This window comes from Notamacropus eugenii, chromosome 3 (genome assembly GCF_028372415.1).
Source record: "Notamacropus eugenii isolate mMacEug1 chromosome 3, mMacEug1.pri_v2, whole genome shotgun sequence".
Lineage (NCBI taxonomy): Eukaryota > Metazoa > Chordata > Mammalia > Diprotodontia > Macropodidae > Notamacropus > Notamacropus eugenii.
In genome coordinates, this window is record NC_092874.1 from 345,702,570 (window position 1) to 345,715,207 (window position 12,638).

Consider the following 12,638-nt stretch of genomic DNA (forward strand, 5'->3'; position numbering starts at 1 on the left):
ATAAAAGACTAACAGGGCAGAAAATACGAGCTTTGATTTCCAGGAAGCGGCTCCGACTCCCAAGCCCATTCATTCTACAGCTAAGCCCCATCCACTCGCTCCAGTCAGTGGCTACGGGAAAAGGAGGAGGGATCCGGGACGAGGGGGCGGAGCCAAAGAGGGAGGAGGGGCGGTGCTCTAGCACGCAGGCGCAGGTCCGGGGAGGCGGGGCAAGAAGCCGGGGAGAGCACGATCACGAGGCTGGGGGGGCGGGGACCCGGTAGCTGGAGCGCTGGCGAGGTGTGCTCACGTGACAGGGCTGCGAGGCTGAGCTCGCGCAGTTGGATGGACGAAGATGGCGGCCGAGAGAGAACCTCCTCCGCTGGGGGACGGGAAGCAGACGGACTTTGAAGAACTGGAGGACGGGGAGGACCTGTTCACCAGCACCGTCTCCACCTTGGAGGTGAGACCGGCCCGCCGGCGGTGCTTAGGCCCGGCTCTCTGTCCCGCGTCTCCCTCGCTCCCTTCTCTCGCCGTCTCCCAACCTCCCCCCACCCCATCCCGGAGCCCCCCCTGACTCCACCTGTCAAGCCCCTTCCCCCGCTCTCCGGCCCTCGGGACCCCGGCCGGGGCGGCGGGCGCGGCGGCTGAGCCCCGCTGCCCCCGGGAAGGCGCCTTTCTGCTGGCGCCAGGACCTGACAGATCCCCGCCCTCTCGCGCCCCTCGGGGTGTCGGGCGCCCCGGCACGCACCCCCTCTGTCGCCGGGGGAGCCCCCCTCGGGCTCCAGGCTGGTCCGGAGGAGGGGGTGTGGCGATCTGGGGCTCCGAGAGGGGACGTAGCCTGGGAGGGTCCAAGGAGCGCCTGGGACGCCCGGGTGTTTGGTCCTCAGTGGGTTACTGGGGGGGGGGTCTCTCTCGAAGGTAAACCGGAGCCCAGCCTTGTTCGCTCCAGCTGCCCGACTTCAGACTCGGACCCTGGGACGGCTCCCGTAACTTCAGAATATGTGGCATCGAGTCCCCAAACCCCAGCTTCACTTGCCCTGGGGGGGGTGGGGGGGGCCTTGCCCTCGCCCTCTGCTTTGCATTATCAGCGTCTTGTCAAACTGTGTTCCTGTTTTTGTTAAAGGAAACACCCTGAAGGAACTTCGCTTAGGGCCGATCTATCTGGTTGTCACTTGACTTCCCTCCATGGACGTGGGACGTCTTCAGATCTGTGTGTGCCTGAGTCCGAGTCTGGGACTCTGGGCAGACCCCTGAGCCTGCTCAGTGCCTCAGACCGCTCTGGAAGTTGTGCCTGGCACTTAACTTCTCAGCACCCTAGACAGTTTTGTAAGATTAAGTATCGAATAAAAAGAAATCCTGGACGGTCACACATTCATTCATTCACATTTTCTCATATAAATCTCTTGTAGTTTTTTTAAGGAATTTTTTTCCCTTGTCTGTGAAGGATTTTAGTATACATATTTTTAGGGTGTTTTACCTAAAGAGTTTTAAGGTGTTTACCTAAAGTTAATTGCAAAATATGGTAAAATCTAAATCTCCTGGAACCTCCAAATCAGATTTTAGGAGAAAGACTAAAGATAAGAAAACATTGATTATCAGAAATTCAGTCCAAAAAACCCACCACCTTCTAGGGAATGTTCTGAAGTTGGTACACATTCATTTTAGTGTCTTAACATCTTCTGCATCTGCTATATCATCATGTGGTGAGAATTGATGACAGTGCAAGATTCTGAATTATAAAGGAAAAAATAATACGTTCACCCTGATGACTTTCTAAGATTTAAAAGCTACATACAATTTTTAGAAATTGATTTATCTAAGTTAAATGGAAGGTACTGGGCCTCAAGTCAGACCATTCACTAAATATTTTGCTTAGCAAAGTTTTGTTGTAGTTAAGTAAAAGAAACTATGTAAACTGGTGTTTTCACTAGAGGCAGCTCTGTGGCTTAGTGGATACAGTGTGAGGCTAGCTTCAGAAAGGTGTGAAATTCAAATGTGGCCACTGACACTAGGCTTGTGACCCTAGGCAAATCACTTAACCTTTCTTTGCCTTCATCCACTGGAGAAGGAAATGGCAAACTACTCCAGTATCTTTGCCAAGAAACCCCCATGGATAGACAGTATAGTCCACAGGGTCAGGAAGAGTTGGACATAACTGAACAACAGCAAAAACTAGTGTTTATGTGGATTTGTGTATTTCAGCATAATATTTTTTCAAATATATTGATCTTTTTCAAGAGAGTGTGGAGAAGTTTGGTTATGTGTACTCTGGCCATTCTCAGGTGAAACTTTCAAATAATGTTGCTTCTATCTTTTCAACAAAATCAGTCAACGTGCATTTACTTAAGTGCCTTCTACGTGCCCATCATTGTATTGCTGGGGATCCCATGACAAAAATGAAAGTACCTGCCTTTCAGGAGCTTACATTCTCTTGGAGGAGACAGCGGGTACGTACATGTGTATGAAGTAAACACTAGCTAAATTGGCTGTGTGTAGAACCTTAGCAGTTGAGAAGAACGAAGAAAGATTCTGTGTAGAAGGTGTCACTTGAGTAGAGTTTTTAAGTAAATAGGGATTCCAGGAGGCAGAGGTGAGGTGAGAGTTCATTTCAGGCTTGGGGAAAGCCAGTGGAAAGCTATGAAGGTGTGAAATGGAGTCTTGTGGTAAGAAATAAGCAGGCTTATTTGGCTAAAGTCCAGGGGTGGGGAGTCTTCGCCTTTTCTGGCCTTCTAGATCCTTGGGTTCGGCTTTTTGACTGAATCCAAGTTTTACAGAATAAGGCCGTTTTTGTTCTGTGAAGTTTGGATTCAGTCAAAGGGCTTCACTTGAAGATCTGGAAGGCCTTGTATGGCCTCAAGGCTGCAGGTTCCCCATTCCTGGGCTTCTAGAAGGGGAGTAATGTGTAATGCATGAGGTTGGAAAAGGTAGCTTTAAAAACAAGGGAAAGGAACTTATGTTTGATTCCAAAGACAATAGGGATCTTTGGGAGTTTATTGAGTAGAGGAGAGATATGGTGTAGTTGGTAGTTCAGGAAAATCAGCTATGGAGAGTGAATGGGTGGGGGTACCAACTTGAAGCCCAGGGAAGCCAATTAACAGACTGTTGCAAGCTAAAGGTGATTAGGGTCTGAGCTAGGGAAGTGGTTTTGAGATTAAATGACTGGGGAAAATGTTATGTGGTAGAAACAGTTAAATTTGGATAAAACAACAGCAGCAAAAACAAAGTATTAACAATAAACTAGCATTATATAGTCCTCCCTGCAATGTGCTTGACCTTATGAACAACAACCCAGGGAATTAGGTGCTATGATTACCCCCATTTTATATATAAATGATATTTTTATGTAAATACATGTAAATGCTAGTTATTATTAGGTTGTTTTTTGTGTTCATTTTTTTGTTGAATGCACTTCCTCTTTATTTACTAAAGTGGATTAATAATAGCTTCTGTTTAATTTGGATTAAATAAAAATCATACTAGTGAGACAAATAGCTGAACACAGATAGAAATTTACACACCCAAGAGCTTAGTGGAGAAATATATCAAACTCAATCAAAAAATAGGCATGGATAAGGTGAGAGGAGCCGTTAAGGGGAAGGCCAGTACTGGAGAGGGAATAGTCATAATCAAAACAACCTTGGCTGATCCCAAAAAAGAAAATAAAAGAAGAAAAAAGGATGGAAATCAAAAAATTAGAAACCAAAGGAGTGCCTATCTGAGAATGCCTGTGAAAGTGATGCAGAATAAAGTGATCAGAGACAGAACACCTGATACAGTGACCACATCTGACAGTATGTACGGCATTCTGCCCTAGTAGTCCCCTTCCTATCTGCTGTGAGTTAAAAGCTATTTTTTAATTATTGGTTTATATTCCAGGACCATCCCTGGTTTTTCAGTTACTCAAGTTCTGGTTTACTTTCGTTGTTGTTCAGTCATTTCAATCCTGTCCAATTCTTCATGACCCCATTTGGGGTTTCCTTAGCAAAAATACTAGAGTGATTTGCCATTTTCTTCTCTATTTTATTACAGTGAGGAAACTGAGGCAAACAGTGTTAAGTGACTTATTCAGAGTCACACAGCTAGTAAGTGTTGGAGGCTGGATTTGAACTCAGTTCTTCCTGATTCTAGGCCAGTTACTGTATCCAGTGGGCCACCTAGCTGCCCTTGGTTTACTTTTACTGATCTTTTAGTCTAATTATTATATCTGTGTATAATCTTTTGGTTCTCATTTCACTCTGCCTCAAATCATACGGATCTTTTCATTTTTCTCTGAATTCCTCATATTGACCATTTTTTGATCAAATGACTCTGTGATCACATCAATTTGAAGATTCCTTCCAAAGAATCATATTGCAAATTATCTATGCCTGCCTGTCATGTGCAACAATTGGCTGTGTTCTCCCATCAGATTCCCACTCGGGATCCCCAGGGTGCTAAGAGACCTTCCTTGGCTTCTTTTTAAATTTATGAACTTAACAAATATCTCTCAAAAGAGCATTTTCATATACAAAGTAGAACATGAAAAGAGAATTGGATATGAAACCACAAATCTCTGTTATTTAAATCTTGCCTTTTAAAATCACATATTAAATTTAACCTATTCAAAAAAAACCCAACAAATTTGTGCTTCTCTGCTCCCCCTACCTCCAGTCCCCCAAACCTTCCTCTATGCAATTTTAAAAAATATTTCAGTGACCGTCTTTTTTCTTGAGGTTGTTATGGAGTTATTTTTCTAAATCATATTTCTGGGTATCTCTGAATCTGTTATAATTTTGTATAGTAGCCTGCATCTTCTTATGTTTACTTATCTCTCTCATCTTTATTCCCCAATTGGGATTTTGTCCAGGTTCCATGTACTTCCTGCTTCACTTTGGTTGGCATGGTCAACCTTGTTTGGTTTTTATCTGAGTCACCTGGGTTTCTCTCTTGACTTCTTTTCCCGTGGGTTGCACTTTCTGAATCTTCTGTCAAATCAACAAACATTTATTAAATGCCTACTACATGTCAGGTGCTGTGCTAAGTACTAGGGATACAAATAGAGAAAAGAAGGAATGCAGGAGGAAGGAAGGAAGACCAGCCTCTGTTCTGAGGTGGGTCATGTGTCTAATGGATGTGACAACATTCAGAAAACTACATACAAACAAGTTCTGTGCAGGATAAATTGGACATACTTGGGAAAGACTGATTGGAGAAGATGGGATTTTAGCTGGAACTTGAAACAAGCTAGGACATAAAAGTGATGAGGAAGAAAATTCCAGGTGTGGAAGACAGCCGGTGAAAATGCCTTGAGTTGGGAGATGGAGTGACTTATTTGAAGAATCACAAGGCCAGTGTCAGACTATTCTAGTCTCAGGACTAAGTGCTAGGGATTTCAGACCCCTTTGGCTTTAGGTGTGAATAGTGCTGCACCTGGCCAATTGCTGCTGCTCTTGTTGACTTCCAAGGATGCTGGTGGTGGGTTTCCATCCCGGGGTTTTCTTGAGGGAGTTCTATTCCTGCTGTCTCAGAATATGGAGCTTTGCAGGCTATAAGTGTCTTTGTTCATGATAGAAGATGTCTAGCTTGTTTGTCTATGAAGGGCATCTGACTTTTCTTTTTGGCAGCCTTTTCTGTTGCCTTCTTGGCTTTTTGTGCAGTTTTTGATTGGAAAAAGTCACCTACTCTAGCTTCTCGTTGGATTTCTTGATCATTGGTGCTATTTTTAGGTTTTGATGAACTAAGATATGTGAGAATTGGTCTAACTGCTCCCATTTAAGCAGTCATCTTGGCCAAAATCCCCTCCAAAATCTCTGGAAAGGAAGATAACTTAAGGGCTAAGAAACTCTCAAAAAACAAAAATCTGATATCATCACATGGAAATGCCATCTGAAAAAACTGGTGTGGCTCTATAATAAGCTCTCTGAGTTCTGATTTTAAAAGATTATGTACAAAGATGAAAGGAGAGGTATGTAACCAAGAAGGATAGCCACAGATGTATAAAAATAGCATTAAGAAAACTAAGCCCAGAACAAACTGAACCTTGTGAAAAGCATTACAGATAATACAATGGACTTTTTAAAAAAATGTCTAGACTAGGATAAAGGAGAAAAGCTGGTATAAGCCTGATGGTTAAAAAAATGTATATAGTCTAGTAATTCCCAATATTTTAACATATGATGACCTTTTTTGAAAAATATATTTTTCATTTCATTAAATATTTCCCAATTACGTATGAAAAAATTTTAACATTCATTTTTTTTAAATTTCAAGTTCCAAATTCTCTCCTTCCCACCCTCCCCTACCCCTTGAGAAGGTAAGCAATGTGACATAGCCATGTTGCAAAAGAAAATACACCAAAATCCAAGAAAAATAAAGAAAAATTTTAAAATTATGCTTCAGTTTGCACTCAGTTCTCTCTGGTTGTGGAATTTTCATCATGGGGAGGACCCTTTTTAATATAAAATTTAGCATCTACTGGTGGAAGAAAAATTGTATTTATGGACCTATTGCAGTAATTCCATGGACCCTTGAGAAAGCTGTGGTTCAACTGATGGCAATCACTGTTAACAGTAAATATGCAGAGAGCAGAATTATTGAAAAATTATTTTGTTTCTGTCTTTTCTATTAAGATATGAAAGCCAGAAAAGGATAAAGTAAACATGCTTTAGTGGATATTGACAAGTTATGTACTATGGTAATGTTACCAAGGTTGGCAAGCAAAAAACTAACTTTTGGAGAATGCACTTTGACTGTGTGGGAGGCAGGGTAGGGCGTGAGGGGATGGTTAAGAATCAGGGGTCCGGTGTTTCTTTGGAAGTGTTTGATCAAAACAAAGTATATTGATCAATTTAATGGGAAAATAAAGATTGAATTTGAGGGCCAATATAGGTGAAGAGGTAGTAAAAGGCACTTGCAATTTTTAAGGATTCTTTGTCTTCTGACCTAGCTGAATTCCAGGGTATTGAAACAATTTGCAGATAGGATTACTGAATTGTGTTTGAGGATCTTTGAATTATTCTATAGAGCAGTTCTCGATTTCTAAAAAGGAAAAGAGGTAGATTCTACAAACTATGAACCTATGACTTTGATATAGGTCCTTGACCAGATTTTAAAATAGATTGTTTAATTAATTTCTTAGCACTTAGCCAGTGATAACTAGAAACCAGTATGAGTTCTCTTAGAATAATTAACTGATACTTAACTAACCTTGTTTATATTTTTGTAATGCTGTAAACAGGTATGTCTAGATTTCACTGAAACTTTTAGCAGAGTTTTTTGTGATATCTTTGAGGACAGAGTAGAAAAACAGGAAATAAATATATCCAAAGAATGTCTTGGGTAAAGCCCTCAAAGACATTCTCTTCTCATTTGTCCATGACACAAAACTGGGTAAGAATAGTTAACAAATGGGATAACAGAATCAAGATCCAAATTCTATTGACAAACTGGAACAATAGACTGAATATAATAAGATGAAATTTAATAGGTATACATTTTGAACTAAAAAAACCTTAAATTTAGAAATACAGGATGACCTAGCTTTGGACTTAGGCGTTTAGGTAACTTCAGGAACACGGAGTTAGAAGTTAAGCAGGGTTGCCCCCAAAAGCTAATGTAATCTAAGGTTCCATTAATAGAAGTATCTGGGCAACTAGGTGGTGCAGTGGATAGAGCACCAGTGCAGGAGTCAGGAGGACCTGAGTTCAAATCTCACCTCAGATACTTGACACTCACTAGCTGTGTGACCTTGGGCAAATCACTTAACCCCAATTGCCACATCGTGGGTCATCTCCAGTCATCCTGATGAATATCTGGTTACTGGACTCAGATGGCTGTGGAGGAGAAGTGAGGCTGGTGACCTGCACAGCCCTCCCTTACTCAAAACAAAGTCAAGTGCAAGTCATGTCATCATTTCTCTGATGGCATGGTCTTCTTCGGCAATGAAGGACGAACACACAGTAGAAGTATCCAGGATAAATCATAATCATCCCACTGTGTTCTATATCACCACATATAGACTGTTTAGTTCTGGGCATTATAGTTGGAGGAACATTGTTGCAAACCTGACAAGGACATTCAGGGATGGTAAAGGGACCTAAAACAATGTGCCAGATGCTGATAAATTAAGAGTATTTAACTTGAAATTTTCTTATTTTCTATACAGTCTGCACTTCAGTGATTTAAAATAACTGTCTTAGTAAATACCTCACTTCTTCATATCTCCTTAGCACTTATGAATTTGGTTAGAATAAGAATATAGTAGCAATGTAACAGTTTTCCAAATAAGCAGAAAATAAATTCAGTTTAACAAACATTTATTGGAAACCTACAGGTGCTACGTGGTGAGAATGCAAAGACAAAAATAAAACCGTTATTGCCCTCAAGAAGGCCACAGAAGTCAAAAATCACCTTTGACTTTCAAACAGACAACACAACACTCTATGACTAGGGTACTTAATACGTTTAATAATGCTTCCACTTGTTGAAACTGCCACTTCTTCCTTTAACTTATTCATTCTTTTAAGCTAGAAGAGAATTGTACTTGGTGATCAAGATTCTCTGATGCCCAGCTTAAAAATTCCACTAAAGATGTTTTGACTTACCTTTTAAAATGTCCATGTTAATGACCTGATAATTGTTTTATGACTTTTCGAAGAGATTCTTTAATATCTGTCAACAAAATGTAGATTAGGTTCCCTGGCAGTGGAAGATGATAATTAATAGCATTTGCCACTTCCAGGTAGCCTTTTATTTGCTCTGATACTAAAGCAGCTATATTTATAATTTTTAAGAGAGTTAAGAGGTAGAAGAACATAAGGAGAAAAAAAATTGACTTACCCCTTTTTGAAATGATATTCTATTAGATAGAAAGAATCATAAATTCAATAAATATTTCATAAGCATCTCAATTACATATTAGGTAGTATTGTTGGTGAACATACAAAGTAAAATCTCATGGTCATTTACCTGGGAAACTTATTATCCACAAGAGGCTTAGATGTACACAAATAATTTGTAACACAAGGTACAGTTTCAATGCAGAGGAAAAGTTAAACTCATACTACCTCCTTCCTGATCCTTCTAGTCAATAACTATCTTCCCTTGTTCACTCTAAAGTTCTTTAGTTCTTTTACTAGACTATACATTTCATGAGTACAAAGATGTCATCTAATCTTTTTTTAATCTTCCTTAACACTTAGCATAGTATTTATTACCTAAATAATAAAGTGTAAATGAATGAATCTAAGTGACGAAAGATATGAGAAGGAATGGATAACTTTGATGAACAGGTCAGAAAAAACTTCATGAAGGACATCTGAGCTTGAAAAATGTGAAAAATTTCAGCAGATGGAGATATCAGTGGTATGGAGGGATACTTGTAGAAAGACATAGTCAAGAGAGCAGAAAAGAGATAAATAGTGATTAAATTCAATTTGGCCAGATTGTAAACCTTATAAAAGCAAATAGTGAAATACCACTAGAAATGTAGATTAGAGCTAGATTGTGGAGAGCTTTGGATATTTGGCCGAGAAGTTATATTTTATTTGATAGTTTATGGAGGATGGAAAAGGGTTTCTAACAAGGGAGTGATGTGATGATAAAACCTGTACGTTAGGAGGATTACTTTGACTATCGTTGTAGAAGATGGACTGGAAGGCAGAGGAACTGTAAGCAAAGAGATCAGCTTAAAGTAAAATAGTACCATAAAAGACTTAAGGAGGAAGAAAATATTATTTCTCTTTGGGCTAATCAATAAAACATTCATGGTAGATATAGCATTTGAAGGGAAGAATTTCAGTAGGTAGAGATACAGAAATAATATAGTTTGCTTTGCAAGGATCAACTTCATATTGAGTTTATTAGGGATATGTTGTACTGAAAAAATGGGACTACCTTACTATTGTGTAAATTGAAATAATTAAGGGGTAGAACCAAAATGGCAGAGTAGTCAGAAGCAATATGGTGGTGAAATCCCCTCCATAAACTCCTCCAAACAGATCTAGAAAATGCACCAGACTGAATATCCTGATGGAGAAATCCAGAAAATATAAGCCAGTTTGTCCAGCTCAGACAGAATGGAAAGTTTGCAGATATTGGGGACCAGGAGAATATTACATTTAGAGCATTCTAACATCCAGAAAGAATATGTGCACCGGGGCAAGAGGAGGACCCTGACCCGTACAGAGGTACTACCAGACCCTATACTGGGTCACTGAGTTAGAGACAGCTTTGTTGCTTGCTACCTAGTTCTAGTTCATAGATCTAGGATGTATTAAGAAGAGGACCTGCACTGTGGAGTGGCATTCCCAAGTAGGGAGACTCTGGACTGTGTATGGAGAAAAAAGAAAGTTCAGAAGCCAAGAGCAGCAGTGATATGACTCAGGCTCCAGGAGTCCTGAAAATTAGAATGGCCAAAATAGAAAGTAATGGCTTCAGGAGGCAACAGTAAGTATTAGGACAAAGTCAAAATGCTGGGGGAAGGAAATAGAAGAAAATGTAAGATATCTTATAGCAAAAACAACTGACCTGGAAAACACATCAAGGAGAAAATATTTAAGAATCACTGGACAATGTGTATAACATGGAAAAAAAAAGCCTAGATAGCATATATCAAAAAAATCATAAAAGAAAATGACCAGATCTCTTAGAATCATAGGGCAAAGTGAAAGGAGAAGGGATTCCATCATTTCTTTCCAAAAAAATACCAATGAAAACTCTGAGGAACATGATAGCCAAAATCCAGACTTTCCAAGTCAAAGAAAAAATACTGCAAGCAGCCAGAAAGAATTCAAGTACCAAGGAGCCACAGTGAAAAATCACAGCCACCAGTGTAGAGGGGCAGAGAACTTGGATCCAGAAGGTAAATGATAGGAGCCTGTAGGATAATTTACCCAAAAAAACTGAGTATAATACTATAAGGGGGAGAAACTAATTTTTAATGAAGTAGAGGACTTCCAGACATTACTAATGTGAAAAGAAGAGAACTGTATAGAAACTTTGAAATTTAAACACAAGAATGAAAAGAATCATAATAAAGATAAGCAATAAATAAACAATGACAAAGGCTTAAATGCTCTATATTCAAATATGGGGAAATGAAGCACATGTCCCCTCTGAATCCTTTCATCATCAGGGCTCATAGAGAGAGTCTTATTAAATTAAGCCTGGGAGTGGTTATATCTTGATTACATTAAGAAAAAAATGGAAAGAGAAGGGAAGAGAAATACACCAGGTGGGGTAGGGAATACTGTCTCATGTAATCAGGGTGCATAAATAGACATCTAGACAAAAAAGGGGTGGGATTGGGGTGAGTGGTTGACACTTCAATCTCATCAGAATTGGTCAGAAGAAGGAGGAATATACACAGAGAAACACACTTGGGCATAGAAATACCTTTCACTTAACAAAGAAATAGGGAAAGGGAAGACGAGGAGAGGAGGATTTAGGGAAAGAGTAACTAAGGGAGAGATTAATCCTAGACAGATCACTTCTAAGGATGTAAAAACTATTGATATCCCCAATTGATAAATGGTCAAAAGATTTGAACAGGCAGTTTTCAGACGAAGAAATCAAAGCTATCTTGAATCATATGAAAAAATGCTCCAAATCACTATTGATTAGAGATATGCAAATCAAAACCACTCTGAAGTACCATATCACACATATCGGATTGACTGACATGGCAAAACAAGATCACAAATGTTGGAGAAGATGTGGGAGAGTTGGGACACTGATTCATTGCTGGTGGAGCTATGAGCTGATCTAACTATTCTCAAGAGCAATTTGGAACTATACCCAAAGGGCTATAAAAATATGCATACCCTTTGATCCAGCAATACCGCTTCCAGGACTGTATCCCCAAGAGATCATAAAAATGGGAAAGGGACCCAAATGTACAAAAATATTTATAGCAGCTCTCTTTGTGGTGGCCAAACCTGGAAATCAAGGATATGCCCATCAGTTGGGGAATGACTGAACAAGTTGTGATATGTGAATGTAATGGAATACTATTGTGCTATAAGAAATGATGAACAGCAGGACTTCAGAAAGGTCTGGAAGGACTTATATGAAATGATGCTGAGTGAAATGAGCAGATCCAGGAGAACATTGTACACAGTAACAGCCACAGTGTGTGTGAACTGTTTCTGGTAAATCTAGCCCTTCGTAGGAATGCAAAGACCTAAAACATTCCCAAAGGACTCTTCAGGCAAAATGCTATCCACATCCAGAGAAAGAACTATGGAATCAGAATACAGAATGAAGCAGAATATTTTTTCTTGTGTTATGTTTTATTTTGGTTTGTTTTTTCTCATGGTTTCTCCCATTCATTTTAATTCTTATATGCAACATGACTAATGTGAAAATGTTGTTAATAAGAATGTATGTGTAGAATCCATATAAGATTGCATGCTATCTCAGGGAGGGAGGGGGAGAAAATCCAAAACTTATGGAAGTGAGTGTACAAAACTGAAAGCAAATTAATTTTTAAAAAAAGAAAAAAATATTGATAGCTTTTTAAGGTGGTAAAGAATGGAATTCCTGTATATTGGTAAGTGGATGAGTAAGTTATATATAAATGTGATGGAATTTTCTTGTACTGAACTCTTACCAGAGTAATGAGCAAGTAGAATTCCAGGGGACTGATGATGAAACATACTACCCCCCTTTACTGAGAA

At 39.6% G+C, this 12,638-nt stretch overlaps 1 protein-coding gene across 1 annotated transcript in view; it reads left to right on the top strand.

The window, feature by feature from the left end:
• Positions 1-211: 211 nt before the first annotated feature.
• Positions 212-12,638, top strand: part of SNX2 (sorting nexin 2) — a 78,032-nt gene continuing 65,605 nt past the window's right edge. The window contains exon 1 of the mRNA XM_072597165.1: positions 212-442. Within this exon, the coding sequence (XP_072453266.1) occupies positions 335-442 (108 nt within the window). The 5' untranslated portion in view covers positions 212-334. The remainder of the gene's footprint in view (positions 443-12,638) is intronic.